At 38.8% G+C, this 19,504-nt stretch overlaps 1 protein-coding gene across 1 annotated transcript; it reads right to left on the bottom strand.

Moving 5' to 3' along the window:
• Positions 1-275: 275 nt before the first annotated feature.
• Positions 276-10,165, bottom strand: LOC124233934 (isoaspartyl peptidase/L-asparaginase; the record flags this gene model as incomplete). Its single annotated transcript, XM_046651225.1, has 5 exons — positions 276-659; positions 1,247-1,357; positions 2,197-2,315; positions 9,294-9,451; positions 10,023-10,165. Coding segments are annotated over 5 exons (737 nt in total), but the record flags the coding sequence as incomplete, so codon positions are not given.
• Positions 10,166-19,504: the final 9,339 nt, after the last annotated feature.

The following is a 19,504-nucleotide window of genomic DNA, read 5'->3' as shown; positions in this document are numbered from 1 at the left end:
AGACATTTCCCTCATCACTTCAGAATCCACCCCTCAGCCAAACACATATATACTTATTTTTTTTAATTTTATTTTATTGGGATCATACTGGCTTACAACTTTGTGTAAATTTCAGGTGTACATCACTATATTTCAGTTTCTGTATAGACTGCATCATGTTCACCACCAATAGTCCAGTTTTTACCTGTCACCATACATATGTGCCCCTGTACCCCTTTAGCCCTCCCCCCACCCCCTTCTCGTCTAGTAACCACTAATCTATTCTTCTTATCTATGTATTTGTTTATCTTCTACACATGAAAAAGCACTCAGATACTTACTGATTAAGGCAACCAAAGGAGTGATAAACTGCAGGCTTTTTCCATTTCTACATCTAATTGATTAAGCTGAGTCTCCACACAGGAAGCTGTACTTGACCTCCAAGCTAGCATCTAGAATACAATCTTCCAGGGCTTAGGGCAGGTCAGTGATACCGGTGTCATCAAGATAAATTCCAGAGTGCAGCTTGCCATCCTTGACAGCTGCCCAGGGCATGGACGCAGAGGTCCACTTTACTGCCCAGTCTCCTGCTTTGCTGACCAAGATGATGCCACCTAAACCTTTGAGCTTCGACTTCATATAACCCAACGAGATGTCAGCAGCCTCTTCCAACGTCTTTCCTGAAAACAAGGTTGAGAAACATACGTTACTGAAAGGAATCTGATGGGAAAATCATTTGCAGAATGGAAACCCACAGCGAATTAACAAAGACTTTTAGTAAATAATTCTGTTTGAACGCTTCAGAGAAGGATCCTCACATAAAAGACCCTCCTTGCACTGAGACGGAGCCCTCGCACCAGCCTGTGCAGAGCGCCCAGTCTCCCACACCCAGGCTCAGAGCCTCTCTACTGTCCCCTTCTCCCGAGATGCACAAGACAAATGGTATTCTGTTCATTCCTCTGCCCATTTTTTGATCAGGCTGTTGGTTTTCCTGTTGAGCTGTACAAGCTCTTTATATATTTTGGATATTAACCCCTTATCAGATATGTGATTTGCAAATATCTTCTCCCAGTTGGTGGGATGACAAACGATATTCTAAATGCTTTTCTCCAGATCCTAACAGAAGGTGGGAAGGAGCCAAAATAGTGTTAACCTGAAAGCAACATCTATAGCAAACAAGAAAGGGACGATTTCACATACTTCTGCATCTATTTATAAACAGCTTCTCTTCACTCGTCTTTGGAGAGGATGAACTTGTTCTACGTACCCTGTTCCACGTGGAAGAGAGCGAGTCTGGCCAGATTCACCTTCATGATGCTTTCCCCGTGCCCCGTCGTTGAAACGGCTCCAATGTCATTGTCAGCATAACCTCCAGATCCTGCTCAAAGAAGGCGACGGTGCTGAGCAGCAATAGTCAAGAAACCCAAACACATATTACAAGTCTAATGCTACATGAATATTAAATCCCAAAGAGTGCAACGCGTAGACGAAGGTCAGATTAGTAGCCACGACCTTGGGATGCACAGGTGGACTAGTGAGCGCCATGTGACGACCCTGAAATCAGGAGGACGAAGGAGCCTCATGGACAAGAGGCCTGACCTTCCAAGGAGCAGCTACACCAGGACAGCCCCTCCTTTGCCCCAAAGCATATCTACCCAGTCTGCACAGAGTGAAACACATACAGCCCCCACTGACCCACTCCTGGGAATTAGATAATGTGCTTCAGTGTTAATGCAAAGAACATTTCGATCTGTAATATCTCTGTAGAAGCAGTGTGTCTCTTTCATGCCACTCAAATATAAAAACTACAAACTTAAATTCTGTTTTCTTTTCACTAACTTGACCTCATGCCTGGGAATAGGTTTTGTGTACTTGGTCCTTTGGGAATAAGTCTGCAGATGCTGCCATTGTGGCTGGAGAGGAGACAGGGGCACTATGGGGCAGCTTGGGGGCATCCCCCATCTCCCTCCCAGGTCACCCCAAAGACGTACAATCTAGGAGAAACAGAGAGCTGAGTGCCCTCTGAAATGCCCTCTGAAAGCAGTGCCTGCCCTAAACAATGCCTTCCAGTCCAACTGCCACTCCCAGAAATCCTGAAGCTGCCACCAAGAAGAGGAGGGACACGAAGAAAGAAAGACAAGGAGAGAGGGGCAGAGAATCGAGGATGAGAACTTGTGGATAGGGGAAGTGGGAGCAGTAGCCATCCAGCAAGCCCACCTATACACGGTGTGTCCCCTACTCGGCTGACCATTTTATTAACGATGCCCCCCGTAGAGGTTGCATAAGCCACGTTTCCTCTGCAGTCCAAGGCAACTGCACCCACAGTGCCCAAGTTTCTGCCAAAAATAAACAGAAAAAAGTGACAGGCTGAAGATGAGAAATACTCCCACAAGTAACAGTGTAGCTTAATACCACTCAAGTTCCCCATTGTTTGTTAACGGCAAACGAGACGCATTTTGATGCCAACATTCCTGGGTCTAGGAGAGGGCAAAGCGAGTCTGCTTTTTATTCCTCATCAGTCAGATTGAGAGACATTCTGTCAGGCCTCAACTTTAAGAGCACATCCACTCCCAGCACCATCATTTTCTAGCTGTGTGACTTAAGTTTTCTTCTCTGTGTCTCACTTTCCCATCTATAAAATGGGAAAAAATTATTGAGTGCCTCTCAACCTTGAGTGTGCATAAGAATCCCCTGGCTCCCCGGGCTCCCCCGGAGATCCTGAGCAGTGGGTGCAGGGTGGGACCCAGGACCCTGCATTTCTGACAACCTCCCAGGTGATGCTGATGCTGCCCGTCCATAGACCCACTTTGACTGTTTCATGGGGCTTGTTGTAAAGATAAAATGTTAGCTGTTTCCCTCACATTTTATTACAAATTTTCAAGTAAAAAAGTAGAAATTGTACGAGAGTCATATACCCCCCACCTGCGCTCTATGATGAACTGTATTTGAGGCACCGTTGTGAGCGCAGCGACACAGCAGTGACCTCGACGGACAGAGTCCCTTCTCCCGTGGAGCTTGCATTTGGGACAGAGGATAACAGAGCAATCAAAATTTCAGGTTTAATCAAATAGCAATAAAAACTAAGATGACTACAACAGAATAAGGGGAGAGTGGCGGTGGGGAGGTGCTGTTTTATATAGGGCCTCTCCGAAGGAAGGAGGGGTCAAGCCATGCTGATTGCCAGGGAAGAACGTTCCTGAAGCAGGAACACGCTTGCCAAGTTTACAGAATTTCAAGGCCACTGTGGTTGGAGACAATAAGGCGGGGAGAGTGTGGGAGGGTCAGAGGGACGGCCAGCAGCCACATCATGAAGGCTTCGACAGGTAGGGGTGACCATCCCTCCTGGTTACCCAGGACAGTCCTGATTTACACTTGTTGTTCTGGCTCAATTGACAGTGCCCCTTTCATTCTCAAAATTAAGTTCCAGTTTCTGTTTTTTCTTAAGATCATTTCTTCCAACAGAAATGTGGAGATGTGTTCACCAAAAAAGCATACACAAATGTTCACAGTAGTACTATTTGTAAACAACAAACTGAAAACAACACAAATGTCCACCAAAGGTAGAATAGATAAATTGTGACAAATTCATGAAATGGGATACTATAGTGCAATGAGAATAAACTGCTATGTGCAACAAATGGATGAACCTCAGAAATATCATCATCAAAGAGGGCACCCCAAACCCCACACACTATAGGATTCCATTTAAATAAAGTTCACATACAGGCAACACGAAGCCACGGTGTTAGCAGTCAGATGAGTGGTTACCTTGGGGGAGGCTCGCGAATGGAAGGGGGCACAAGGGGCAGCTTCCGGCAATGTTCTATTTCTTGATCTGGGTGGTGATTACATGGGTGTGGCCACAGTGAAAATTCATCAAGGAGTGCACCCACGATTAATGTACTTCTGCATCTATGCTATACTCCTACAAAAAGTTTATCTTAAAATCATTATTCTCACTCTTGTGTTGACTGAAGGAGACAAGCATGGAAATAGAGACGTCAGGAGGCTTGAAGAGACAGTGGCTTCTTAGGGTGGTTCCAGTGGACAGGGTGAGAAGCAGGCTGGACTGGGGACATTTCGAAGGCAGAGTCGATAGAATTTGCAGGTGGACTGCATGTGAGAGAGAGAAATCACCAACAAGTCTATGGCTTTTGGCCTCAGGAACTGAAAGGATGCAAGAACCATTTACTGAAGTGCAGAAGACCATTAGGAACAGGTTTTTGTTTTGTTGTTGGTATGTGTGGAGGGGGTCAGGTGGAGAAATAGAGCCCAGTTGGGGACGGAAGCCAGAGGTACCTTTTAGGCAACCACATGGAGAGAGTGAGCCGCAGCATTCAAGGGGCGAGAAGGAGAAATCTGCTCATCTGTTTAGAAGAAACAGGAACCCTACCCTCCATCATTCACAAAAATCAACTCCAGATAGCTAAAGACCTAAATACAAAACACAGAACAAAATTCTTCAAGAAAATCTAGGTGAATATATGCCTCAGGGTGGGGCTACCTTCTAAGTTACAAGAAGACTCTACAAGAAGAGGTAGCCTACATATTTGTTTACAAAAAAAAAAAAACCCTCTTATATGGCGGAAATATCACAAGCAAGATTAAAAACAACAGATTTGGGAAAAGTTTTTAACAGCAAAGATAGCCTTACGATTGATAGGGAATGAAACAACTAAAGAGAAAAAATGATCATAGGACAAAAACAGGGAAACTAAAAGAAAAGAATGACCCACAAACAAATGGAAAATGCTCAAACTTGTTAGTAGTCAGGGAAGAGCAAAGTAAACCGACACTGTCATCCTTCTTGCACCAGATAAGGAAAGAGGTACTCCCAGTCACTGCTGGTGGCAGGTCCACCCTTAACATTTGCAAGGGGTCCAGGCAAGAATACAAATGCAGATGGAGGCCCAAACACCAAATGTTTCATATTTAGAAGTCATAAATATGTTCTATCCTCTTACTGTGATAAATGTATCTTGAAAAGTATTGTAAAGCTATGGTTTTCATATGACTGAAAGCTGACAAACTACCAGTGATGACAATTTAATTATGATGAAGAATTATCACAGAAGATATTACATATTTTAATTTGATCATATAAATCACAATCATTTATGATAGTCATTTTCATCATCTCTTAAGCAGTATTTAGATCCATGCAGAATATCTTAACTTCTTTCAAATTTCAATGATGGTATATTATAAAGAAAACTGAAAACAGCAGTATCTTGTTGCATTCTGTTCAAATCTTTCTTTGAATGGTACCATGCTTTGATTTATAAGGAACAGAAAAAGAGCCTCTACAGAAACTGTTTTGGGGATTTTTTTATACACGAATCTTTCCCTTCAGCTTAGGCAAATAGTTGTTTCCTTGTTTCAATTTGCTTATATTTTATTGGAATGTCATTTTTCTTGTGTATTTAACATGCATTTTTGCTTTTGTTTTTCTAAACTTTAAAAAAAAATTTAATCCTTTAAAAGTGAAACAGCTGAATTTTTTTCAAGCTTTTGTTAAGCTTATCGATAGAAATGAAGAGTTCACACTAAAGAACTGCACACAGCGCAAATGCACCATCACCTTCACCTTCTGCCACAGTCCAGGACTTGCTCCTTGAGGGTCGTCTGTGGTTCTGCTCGACTCTTCTATCTAAATTCAACTTAACGACCCTAACAGCATTTCGTTGGTATTCCCTCCATGAGTCTGAAAGTTTCATCAAGCTGTTCCATCTTTGGGCCTATCTAGAAAATCGCGTTAATGGATGCTCTACTGTCCCACAACGTCATTATTATCGGCACAGCGGAGGGCCTGTCTCCTAGAAACAAATTCAAACTGTGAACTGCACATGTCACATAGAATATCTCTGGATTCTCGGCCAAACTTCGTACTTATTTACCTTTTATTTACCAACCATATTAGCTCCATTATCACAGGCTCACCTTTGACAGTCTTTTAAATGTTAGTTTTTCGACATGTCTTCTGACCGTGGTACATTCTAGTTGAACTGAGTATTTTTTTTTTAAAAATTACATATTATTTTATCTCTTGCTTTCTTACCCATTAAATTCATCTGTTTGAATTCTCTATCCCAGATAGTGATCATTAGTTTCAATATTTTTTGTCCTATTTACATGTTTGGCGTTTTATGAAATTTTGAAATAATTTTTACAAAACTTAGAAATTTTCTGTTGTTTTCTGCAAACACTGTGTTGGTGGTGCTATGAAAAGCATCATTAGGCTTGGCTAAATATTGGACACATTGTATTATTCTTTCAAGAACATTACGTTGATGTTTTCTATCTTGGCTTTCTCCAGCATCATTTGTTGTTTATTCAGTCTTTTCCCCCCAGTGCTAACTGTGTGTGTGACTCTTCGTCATTCTCAACGAAGTCTCCTTCACTAAAGAACACGAAGCTGCAGCGATTTCATCTGAACTGTTCAAGTTATGGACTTGATGAGAATAACAGCCTCAACAATTTTCATTGTTTTGATAAGTAATTAAATCTTCACTGAGCAAATAATTTGTAATGTCCTGTCTGTGAATTTTATGTGAATCATCCTGGAAGAAGACTGCTTACTTTTACTGTTTTGTTTTTAAAAATGAAAGCAGACCATTTCTTTGAAGAGTTTTTTGCTTCTTTTTTCCTTTCAGCTTTTTTTTTCTTTTGTGAGTTCCTCTTAAGTGTTCTTTTTCTATCAAAATCTTGACTTATGCTCATTTTCAACAATCTAGGGATTAAAAAGTAAAATGGAATTATATTGAAAGTGTACAAAATTAGAACATATTTTCACCAAAATTAAGAGCAAATTCAAAAAGATAAAAAAGCAATTTTCAGATATAATTTCAGTTAGTTTTTTCTAAATTATACAAAATTATTAATATTAAAGTCAAAATATAAGTTACAATTAATGAATATTATTTAAAAGCTGAAATTTTTAACATTATTGAAAATTTAACTAAATCTTCTAAATATTCCTGTAAGAATAAAACCATTCACAACTCTAATATTCAGTGTTCATTTAGCTGCTGACATAAAGAGTTGGTTCTGCACGCAGGTTCTATCTAGACCTGTGCTGTCCAATACAGCAGCCACTAACTACATGGGTCTCCTGAGCACTGGAAACGTGGGCAGTCCGCAGCGAGATGCGCCGGAAGTGTAAATCACACATCAGATTTTGAATATTTAATATCAAATTTTATCAAATTTTATACTGGATTTACATTGATTTATATTGATTACACGTTGAAACGATCATATTTCGGGTATACTGGGTTAAACTTAATATTAATCTCACCTGTTTATTTTTTTTAAATGTGGCGACTGGAAGACTGCAGATCGCCTCTGTGGCTCTCGCGTTTCTATTGGACAGTGCCAGTCTACACCTACACACACACAAATTCAAGAGTGACAGGCATCCGCCCTCACGTGCAAGTCTTGCAGATACTGTACCATTCCACAAATGCCTCCAGAACCATAAATTGAAACATGTAGAGAAAATGGGCACTGGGCACGACTGGGAAACGACACTTCATTATGCAAGAATTTATTTGACAGGTTAATTTGTCTTTTTCTCTTACCTAAGTCCTTGTGCTGTTCAATTCTTCCCCACGTTCCAAAGCAGTGTCCATTTCTGATGTCAGCAGGGGCACAATCCATAAACCTTTAGACTTAGGTGGCTTTGCTTCCAAGACAGAGCAAGAGACGCAGAGAAGCGTTTTGCTGGGGGCTGAATGATGTTAGTCACAAGGGCAGATGATGAGGGTTATGGGTGATGCTGTGCGACTGCTGAGTCACAGAGATGCCGCATGTATCTGTAATAAACCAACTGTTTTGTGTATTTGTGATACGAGGGCCTTCTAAAGTGCAGGGCCCAGGGAAGGAGCCCCTCTTGCTTAAATCTAAAAGTAGCACTGGCTGGTGGAGACGTGTGTTGTTGCAGAATTTTTGGAAAGTAATATGGCAACATCTATGAAAACGTACATGAACCATTGATGAAGCAACCCCGTTCCTGTGACTCTAGCCCACAGGTACAACAGCACACTTGGTAAGGTTATCAACAGCCATCAACACACGGCCAATCTTGGAAAACAGATTCTCAACCCGGGGACACATCAGAATTACCTGGGAAACTTTTTCCTAATACAGCGGCCTGGTCTCTCTACCTCATACCTATTAAATTCCCTGGGGAAGAGCTCAGACATGTATATTTTTAAAAAGCTCCCCAGGTGATACTAAAGTGTATCTCTGGTTAAATTACAAATCTAAAAAAGTGCACAGAGTCAACAGATTATGTTCCATTATAAACTCCTGGGCCATATTCAAATTTTACTTTTCAAATTTTCTTTAAATAAGGGGGCTTTTATTTGGGATTCTGAAATCTCTAACAAAGAAAACTGTAATTCAGAACATATCATTAACTCAGACTTATCAGAGTTTACTGATTTCTCTGCACTATGAAAGAGCGCTTAAGTAAGTTCACAGGGTACACTAGACCACAGAGAACCTGTTTAGTCTACAGTAGTCCCCCCGATCTGAGGGGGATACATTCCAAGACCCCCAGTGGATGCCTGAAACTTTGGACAGTACCAAACCATATATATACTATGTTTGATAAAGTCTAATGTATAAATTAGTTACAGTAAAAGATCCACAAGAATAACTAATAATAAAGTTGGCTTTGGGGCCATTATTAAGTAAAATAAGGGTTACTTGAACACAAGCACTGTGATATCATGATTGTCGCTCTGACAACCGAGACAGCTACTAGGTGACTAATGAGCAGGGAGCATACACAGAGCGGATACGATCAACAAAGGGATGATTCACCTCTCCGCAGGACAGAGTGGGAGGGCGAGAGATTCCTCACACTACTCAGACTGGCGTGCAATTTAAAACTTATGAATGGTTTATTTCTGGAATTTTCCATTTAATATTTTCAGACTGCAATTGACTAGGGGTAACTGACACCACTGACAGTGAAACTGTGGATAAGGGGGACTCCTGTACTTAAGACAACAAACTGATCAAGAAGCGTCCAGATAGTTAACACATTAACACAAGGCATTCTCTTATTAATTTACGTAGGAGAGGAACTCTGGTAGCCTAATTCAAGTTGCTAGTCACAGGAGTAATAAATGAGGTTAAATTTAAGAAAGGAGCAGTTTTTCCTTTATTTAGTGTGAATTATTTTGTGTGAAAACTGAAACTACCAAGTGATACTAGATTTACTTAAGAACTGTGGATAACCAGATATCTGTCAAACTTTCACACTTGAATAAATCCCAAACACAGGAGCCGCAGATGACACTTACTTTTGACAGTCTAATTTCTGAGCATCTTTCTCATGCTTCTCCTTTTCAAGGCGCTTTATGTTTCTCTCTGTTACCAACTGCTTTCCAGGAACCTCTGGAACCCCCATGGCTGCTGCAAATTTTGCTGCACCTTGGTCAGTCAGAAAGCAGTGAGGTGTCTAGAGCCAGAAAGAAAGGGAAAATGGTTAGTTTTTTGAAAAAGTTAAAATCTGTTTGAACTGTGTAGAAATAATTACTTCTCTCTGGGTACAAAGCGTCAAAAATGCAGATTCCACTGGCTTGCTTTTCTGGATGCTGGAAAGATCCTGGTCCGCTGAGCTTTTGTATTTTGAAAAAAACTCAAAAATGGTGGAATATTACTAGGAATGTGACTTACGTACAATCTTAAATTTAGCGAACTTAATCCATTTTTATTTGACACATGCTATTGAACAGTGGGTGTGTTGAGTTCGTGTGTATTATACGTGTGGAGAGAAGGCTGAAGAAAATACAGGAAGATAGCATGAAAACAAAGTAATCACTGGTTAAATGATTACTATTCAAACTACGTTGTCAACAGAGTCAGAATCTTGGCTTAGTCGAGAAACTTAAATAACATGGCTTCCATTCTTTTATATAATTTTAGGACAACAGCGATCGTAAGTAGTTCCTACAGTCAGACCCCTTTTAGTCACCAGAGTACACAAGCAACAATTCCGTAGGAGAAGGATGCTTTAGTATCACATATACCTTTTCCATAACAAGCCGCGCAAGTTTAATGGGATTTGCTACACAGCGGACTGCAGACACGGCTCCTGCAGACAGGTCTTTTCCGTTCATGATGCTGGCATCCATTTCAACTTCCCCATTTACGTTCAAGACAGATCCACAACCTAAAACCAAAAAGAAGTTGAAAAAGAAGGGTTATGAATTTAGAAATGGGTTTAGTTTCCTCTAGGCTGCCTACTTCAATTCATCCTCTACCCCATTACCAGAGGAAAAATTTTTAAAACACAAATCTGACTTGGCACCCCATGACCCACACAATAAAAAGTATGAAGCTCTTCCTGATCTGGCCTCTGACTTACTTTTCTAGCCACATCTCCTCTCCTTGGCTATGCTTTACTGAAATACTAGGTTTCTCTGAAAGTGCCATAAGCTCTCATTACTGTGTCATTCCTCTTCACTCTTGCACATTCTGTTCTCTTTATCACTAGCACTTTTTCTCCAATATGCCTAGATGATGTCTATAAAGTCTAGCTGTTCTTAACCTTTTTGTGCCTGTTGCCTCATCTGTAAAATGGGATAAGAACAAAGCTCAAGAATATTTAAAGGATTATAAAAATATCCAGCAACTAACAAGATAAAATTCACGATGTCTGGTATCCAATAAGAAATTACCAGGCTCACAAAGAAACAGGAAAACGTGACCCATAATGAAGAGAAAAACACTCAACTGACAGTAACAGACCCAGAAACGACACAAATGATAGAAGCAGTAGACAAAGATGTTAAAACAGCTGTTATAACTATATTCCATGTGTACCAGAACGTGGAGGAAAATATAAAAGGACCCAAACAGAACTTCTAGAGATGAAAAAAAGAAGTCTGAAATGAAAAATACACTGGATAGTATTAACACCAGATCAGACACTGCAGTAGAAAAGGTTTATGAACTTAAAGACACAGCAATAGAAACTATCCAAAATGAGAAAACCAAAAAAGACTGAAAAAAAAACCAAAAAAAGAACAGAGCATCACTGAACTCAGGGACAATTTCAAGAAGCCCAATGTATGTATAACTGGAGTTCCTGAAAGTAGAGGTGAGACAGAGGAACAAAAAAAATATTTAAGGAAATAATGGATAAAACATTTTCAAATTTCATGAAAACTATAAATTCACAGATCTGAGAAGCTCAATAAACTCCAAGGAAAAGAAATATGAAGAAAACTACACCCAGGCATACCATTAGGTAGAGAGGAAAAAAGACAAAATTTATTTCTTGTCAGAAATGATGTAAGCCAGAAGACCATGTAGCAACATCTTTAAAGACCTGAAAGAAAAAACCAGTCATGTTGAAATTCTATACCTGGCGAAAGTATCTCTCAAAAAAAGAAAACAAAGACTTTTTCAGACACACAAAAGCTGAAAGAATTGATCAGTATCACATGTGCAATAGAAGAAATGTTAAAGGAAGTTTTTCAGGCAGAAGGAAAATGACAGCAGGTAGCAATCAGGATCCACACAAAAGAATGAAGAGCACTGGAAACGGCTAATGTGTGGATAAGCAGAAATATTTTTTCCCTTTATTTTTAAAATATCTTTAAAATATAACTGTTTAAAAGAAAAATAATAATGTATTGGGCAATTGATAATATACACAGAAGTAAAATATATGATAATAATAGCACAAAGGCCAGGAGAGGGGAAACAGAAGTATGCTCTTGCAGTGTTCAGCACAATGCATGAAGCACTATATCACTTGAAGGTGGATGGTGACAAGTGAAAGAGGTATACTACAAACCCTAAAACAACCCTTAAAAAAAAGAATTCTAGCTACTAGGCCAACAAAGGAGGTAAGATGGAATCATATACAACATTCAATTATTCCAAAAAAAGGCAGAAAGAGAGGAAAAAATAAACAATGAATAGATTGGAAAAATAGAAAACAAATAGCAAGATGACAATTTATACCTAACCATATCAATAATCACATTAAATGTAAATGGTCTAAACATCCCCAAAAAAAGCAGAGATTGTCAACTTGTATAAAAGATAAGACAATCATACTCTGCCTATAAGAAATCTACTTTAAACATAAAGACACAAGTAGTTTAAAAGTAAAAGAATTGAAAAGTTATACCATGACAAAATAAATCAAATGAAAGCTGGAGTAGATATATTTTTATTTATTTATTTATATTTTTGAGGAAGATTAGCCCTGAGCTAACTACTGCCAGTCCTCCTCTTTTTTGCTGAGGAAGCCTGGCCCTGAGCTAATATCATGCCCATCTTCCTCTACTTTATACATGGGACGCCTACCACAGCATGGCATGCCAAGCAGTGCCATGTCCACACCCAGGATCCGAACCGGCAAATCCCGGGCCGCCGAGAAGGGAAACGTGCGAACTTAACCACTGCACCACCGGGCCGGCCCCTGGAGTAGATATATTAATGTCAGGCAAAGTATACTTCAGAACAAGGAACATTGAATGATAATGAGGACATTAAGCAATAATAAAGAGGTCAATTTACCAAGAAGACAACAATCTATGCACTGAACAACAGTTTCAGAATAAACGAAGCAAAAACTTATAGAACTCAAAGGAGAAATAGAAAAATCCACAATTGCAATTAAAGACTTCACCACTCCTCTCTCAGTAATGAATAGACAGAAAATCAAGATATAGAAGATATGAACAACATTATCAACCAACTTGACCGTATCAAGATTTACAGAACTTTCCACCCAACAACTGCATCCAGTATGTTCTTGAGAAGTGCAAATGGGATATTTACCAAGAGAGACCATCTTCTCAGCCAAAAACAAAGCTTACAAAATTTAAAAGAAGGCAAATCACACAAAATATGTCCTTTGATGGTAACAGAATTAAATTAAAAATATTTGGAAAATCCACAAATATTTGGAAATTAAGTATCAGACTTCTAAATAACCCATGGTTTAAAGAGGAATCACAAGGGAAATTGGAACACATTTTGAACAGAATGAAAATGAAAAGACAATGTGTAAAAACTTGTAGGATGCAATCAAAGTAATACTTAGTGTAAAATTTAAAGCATTAAACGCTTGAATTAGAAAAGAATGATCTCACATTAATGATCTAACGGGAAAAAGAAAAGCAAATTATTCCTAAGACAAGCTGAAGAAAGGAGACAATAAAGATAAATCAATGAAATTTAGAACAGAAAAACAGTAAAAGAAAAAACAAGAAAATCCAAAAAACCCTCCCCAAGCCAAAAGCTAGTTCCCTGAAGCTCACTCAAAGAAAGAGATAACCTGAATACTCCCATGCCTATTAAAGAAGCCAATTTTAGTAAAAACTTTCCTTCAAAACAAAACAAAAAACAAACTCGAGCCCCAGATGGCTTCACTGGCAAATTCTACCAAATATCTACAAAGAAATCATATAATTTTATACAAACTCTTCAAGAAAAACAGAAAAGGATGGCACACATTTCAATTCATATGTAGCCAGCACTATTCTCATATCAAAACTAGACAGATATCATAAGAAAATAAAACTACAGACCAGTATCCCTCATGAATACAGATACAAAATTCTCAAGAAAACACTATCAAACCAAACCAAGCATCAGAGAAGAAAAACCTATCACAACATCACAACAAAGTGGTGTTAATCCCAGGGATGCAAAGTTGGTTCAAAATTCAAAAATCAATCAATATTCACCCTATCAATAGACAAAAGAAAAACGACATGGTCATCTCAATAGATGCAGAAAAAGGATTTGATAAAATTCAACATCCATTCATGAGAGAAAAACATCTCAGGAAACTAAGAATAATGGGACCTCCTCAATCTGAGGAAGGGCATCTGTAAATTCCTACAACCAACGTCATACTTAATGGTGAAAGACACTGCTATCCCTCTAAGATTGGAAAAAATGCAAGTGTGTTTGCTCTCACCATTCTTATTCAACAATAAGGCAAGGAAAGAAAGAAAAGGCATAAAGATCAGAGAGAAGAAATAAAACTGTCTTTATTTGCAGATGATACTTACTACATAGCTACAATAATCAAGACAGTGTGGTACCAGCAAAAGAATAGACAAACAGATCAATTAAACGGAATAGAGAGCCCAGAAACAGACCCAAATAAACACTGATCTTTGACAAAGGAGCTGTGATACCATGATTTATAATAAATGTATATTTTGGTCTTTGTCCACAGTTCCTGGCTCACAGCTCCCAAAACCCTTGGTATTTCCTAAAGCATGAGAGCAATGGGAGTATCTTTTGTTACAATATTTGGTCTTTTGTCCTCAGTTCCTGAAATTGCTTTGAAGCCACAAAGGTGAAATGGGTGTCTTGTTACTCATAACAAGCCCTTTTCCACTACAACTGAGTTTATGTTAACGAGGCAACTTTTAGGAATCCCCTAAAGATGGGGGCTGTTGCCATAGGAACCAACTATGAATAAAGGGTTGAAACTTTGAGCCCCACTCCCTGATTTCTGGGGAGGAGAGAAGGGCTGGAGGGTGAATCAATCACCAATGGCCAGTGATTTACTCAACCATGCCTAAGTAATGAGGCCTCCATAAAACCCAAAAGGACAGGGTTCAGAGAGCTTCCAGGACAGTGAACCAGAACACTTTAACATGCCACTATGCTGGGCTCCAAACTCCACAGGGACAGAGGATGTCACCCTAGGTATGTCTTCATCTACTTGTTGATTCATATCCTTTAACATCCTCTTTAATACTGTAAAACAGTAATCTAGTGAGTAAATTGGCTTCCTGAGTTCTGCGAGCTACTCTAGCACATTAATCCAACCCAAGGAGAGGGTCAAGGGAACCTTTGATCTATAGCCAGTCTGCCAGAAGCAGAGGTTACAACCTGGACTTGCAACTGGCATCTGAAGTGGAGGGCACTCCTGTGGGACTGAGCCCCTAACCTGTGGAATCTGATGCTATCTCTGGGTAAACAGTGTCAGAATTGAGCTGGATTTAAGACACCCAGCTGGTGTCTGACAATTGCTTGGTGGTACGGAAAAACCCACACCATTGGAATCGGGTGAAGAATCTTAGGAATAAAAGCAATACAATGGAGTAAAAATAAGTCTTTTCAACAAATAGTGCTGGAACAACTGGACATCCATACGCAAAAAACTGAAAGTATACATAGATCTTAAACCCTTCACAAAAATTAACTCAAAATTGATCACAGACCTAAACGTAAAATGCAAAATGATAAAATTCCTAGAAGATAACATGGAAGACCACCTAGATGACCTTGCGTGTGGCTTTTCAGATACAATACCAAAGGCATGAACCATGAAAGAAAAAATTATTAAGGTGGACTTTATTAAAATGAAACATTTCTGCCCTATGAAAGACACTGTCAAGAGAATGAAAAGACGAGGCACAGACCGGGAGAAACTACTTGTAAAAGACCTATCTGATAAAGGACTGCTATCTAAAATACACAAAGAAGTCTTAACATTCAACAATAAGGAAATAAACAACCTGATTAGAAAACGAGTCAAAGACCTTAACTGACACCTCACCAAAGATGGCAAATAAGCATATGAAAAAAGTCAATTGTATATTCATACACTAGCAATGAACAATTGGTAATTAAAATTTTAAAAAGTAGTCCTTAGAACAGCACCAAAATACATGAAATAATTAGGTATAAATCTAAGCTTTGTATGCTGAAAACTACAAAACACTGATAAAAGAAATCAAAGAACATCTAAATAAATGGAAGTATATACTGTGTTCATGGACCAGAAGGCTCAGTACTAACATTTCAATTCTCTCCAAACTAACCTGTAGATTCAACACAATCTTAATAAAAATTCTAGCAGGATTTTTTTGTAGAAATTGACAAAGTGATTCTCAAACTTGTGGGAAGGGAAAGGGACTAGAGCAGCCAAAACAAACATGAAAAAAATAGAGCTGCAAGACTCTTACTACCTCATTTTAAGAAAAAACATAAAACTACAGTAATCAAGACATTATGGTATTAGTGAAAGCACACACATATAGACAAATGGAACAGAAGAGAGTCCAGAAATACACCAATAAATATAAAGTCAACTGATTATTGACAAAAGTGAAAGGGCATTTCAATGGAGAAAGGATTGTCATTTCAACAAGTGGTGCTGAACAATGATGTAAAACTGAACCTTGATACATACCTCGCTCCATATACAAAAACTCATTAGCAACGATCATAGACCTCAATCAAAAACCTGGAACTAGGAAATTTCTAGAAGAAAATAAAAGAGAAAAATGTTTGTGTCTCTGGGTTTGGCAAGTATGTCTTAAGATATGACACAAAAAGCATGATCCATTAAAAAAACTGATAAATTGGACTTCGACAAAATTAAGAACTTCTGATCTCTGAAAGACACTAAGAGAAAGAAAAGACAAGCCACAGACTGGGAGCAAATATCTGCAATCACATACAGGCAGACCTCAGAGATATTGTAGGTTTGGTTCCAGTCCACTGCAATAAAGTGAGTATGGCAATAAAGCAAGTCACACGAATTTTTTTGGTTTCCAGGTGCACACGGTTATGTTTACCTGATACTGTAGTCTATTAAGTATGCAATAGCATTATGTCTAAAAAACCAATTTACGTACCTTAATTAAAAAATACTCTATTGCTAAAAAATGCTAACCATCATCTGAGCCTTCAGCAAGCTGTAATCTTTTTGCTGGTGGAGAGTCTTGTAAAAAACAAAACACAACAAAGTGAAGTGCAATTAAAGCAGGGAACAATAAAATGAGGTATGCCTGTATCTGATAAAAGACCTATTTCTAGAATACATAAAAAATTCTTAAAACTCAGTAATAAGAAAAAAATATCAATAAAGAAATTGACAAAAGACTTGAAAGATGTTAAATAAACATCATTTGCCATTAAGGAAATGCAAATTAACACTAGCATGAGTTCTACCATACACCTATTAGAGTGGCTAAAATGAAACATACTGACAATACCAAGTGTTGGTGAAGATGCAGAGTGACTAGAACTTTCATACCTTGCTGGTGGGAGCAGAAAACAGTAGGCACTTTGGAAAACAGCTTGGCAGTTTCAAATAAAGTTAAATATATACTTCCATATGATCAGCAATCCCACACCTAAGTTATTCACTCACAAGAAACAAAAACATGTTCACACAAAAACCTGCATGCAAATGTTTACCGTGACTCGTAATGGCCCAAAATTGAACATGTCCTTCAGGTAGTGAATAACTAATCCGGTGGTATATCCCTACAATGGAATAGCACTCAACAATAAAAAGGGATAAACTACAAATACTTGTGTCAACATGGATAACCCTCCAAAGCATTACGCTAAGTCAAGAATCCAGACTCTAAAGGCTACATATTGTATGATTCCATTTATGACATTCTGGAAAAGGCAAAACCATAGGGATGGAAAACACAGGAGTTGTTGCCAGGGACTAGGGGTGAACGGAGGTGTGGACTCAAAGGGTCATTTTTGAGTAATGGAACTGTTTTACATATATTTTTTCTCTTTTTTTTCTTTCTTTCTTCTTTTTTCTTTTTTTTATTTTTTGAGGAAGATTAGCCCTGAGCTAACATGTGCTGCCAATCCTCCTCTTTTTGCTGAGGAAGACTGGCCCTAAGCTAACATCCATGCTCATCTTCCTGTACTTTATACGTGGAACGCCTACCACAGCATGGCTTGCCAAGCAGTGCCATGTCCACACCCGGGATCCGAACCGGCGAACCCTGGGCCACCGAAGCAGAACATGTGCACTTATCTGCTGCGCCACCGGGCCGGCCCTGGAACTGTTTTATGTTTGGATTGTGGTGGCGGTTACATGACTACTCATGTCTGCCACATACGTGGAGCTGTACACTAAAAACTGGAACTTTACTACATACAAATGATACTTTAAAAAAATCCATTAAAATGGTATGGTATCAGGTTAACGGACTCTAAACCTGGTTGTACTTCAGAATCACCTGTAAATCTTCAAAACAAATAAATTCCTAGACCCCATCACAGATTTTTATCTTATAGATGTTACATTATAAGACATTCAGGAAGACGGTGGATAAATTAAAATCCTATTATCTCAAAGACTCTTCGATGGCTTATAAAATTGAACTATAGGGAGAATAAATTAACTCTTTAAAGTTCTGTGTAAATGCTGCTCTATTCCATTGAGAGCAAAGGGTCATTATTTGGTTGCCTTTAAAGGATATTTCTAGCATTTAAATCTAAAAGTTCAGTTTTTACAGTGCTAGTTTCTAATAAACTACTTTTTAATAAACTAAGTATTATGAAACAAGCTTTAAACATAAAGTGAAAACCATACTTAAATGTGAATACAATGTAAACAATGCTATTACAAAGATTCAGGTAAGTTGTGTTATGAATGCTAATTATTGCCACTAAGCTCAATAACTACCAGGAGTCAGCTTTTTGTACAAAGTTCCCCAATAGTTATTCTAGCGGACTATAGCAGCGGCTGCTGGAAATACTGTTTGCTCATATCAACCTCAGCTGGGAAAAGCAAATGGAAAACAGAGCCCAAGGCAGACAGCATGCTGTTACAAGTCCTCCTTTCTCCCCAAATCTTTGATTTTCTTCTTTCCGGCCCTACTTTCTTCTCCCTCAATGTGCTGAACAGCAGATATCTGGGAAATCGGAAAGGAGATGCTCAGAATGAAGAGAGACCAAAGAAAGGAGAACCAGCTGCTCAATGCCCTAATCCATTCTTCCCAGTTCATGCAGATGACAGATCCCGTCAGAGAAGGCAGGAGACCACAACGACCTGCTCCAAATGAGGGTCCTGCAAGACGGGGTTTGTCAGCCAAGAGGGGCCCGACTACTAACAGGCGTACAGTTTAACAAGTCCCCCACTGAAACTGCGGGCTGAACCCCCTGCTGGCAGGGGGTAGTTTCTAGAAAATTCTGGCTCAACAAACAGCCATAAAAATGCAGTTATGCCTCATTCTATAGACAGGCACACTTATGGAAATTTTTCTTAAGTGTTAAAGAACGCTTAGCAGAGGCAACGCGACAGAACAAATGCTCAGTAAACATTTGCTGACTAATTTAAGATTTCCGGAAATTCTTTTCCCTGATTGACGTTGGGTGGGTAGTGTAAATGCCAAGAAGTATTTTAATCCCTAGATTTTAAGTTTTCTATTTTAAAATAAAGAGGGAAGGAGTGTCTCCCAGCAAGTTACTTAACCTTTTTGTGCCCTAGTTTTCTCATCTGAGAAATGAGCATTAATAATTATACCTAACACATATGACTATAGTGCAGATTGAGTGAGTTAATCACACAAATTTCTTAGACCATTGCTGGGTACACAGTAGACACTCATAGTAGTTATGACGATTATTACTCCAAAAAAGGCTCGATTGAGTGAAAGAAGCCAAACACAAAACAATACACTCTGCATGATTGCATTTCTATGAAATTCTAGACAATGCAAATTCATCTATAGTGACAGAAGCAGGGCAGTGGATGCCTGGT

Source organism: Equus quagga, unplaced genomic scaffold (assembly GCF_021613505.1).
Source record: "Equus quagga isolate Etosha38 unplaced genomic scaffold, UCLA_HA_Equagga_1.0 509_RagTag, whole genome shotgun sequence".
NCBI lineage: Eukaryota > Metazoa > Chordata > Mammalia > Perissodactyla > Equidae > Equus > Equus quagga.
The sequence above is the reverse complement of the archived record's forward strand: the minus strand, read 5'-3'. Positions and strand labels throughout refer to the sequence as shown.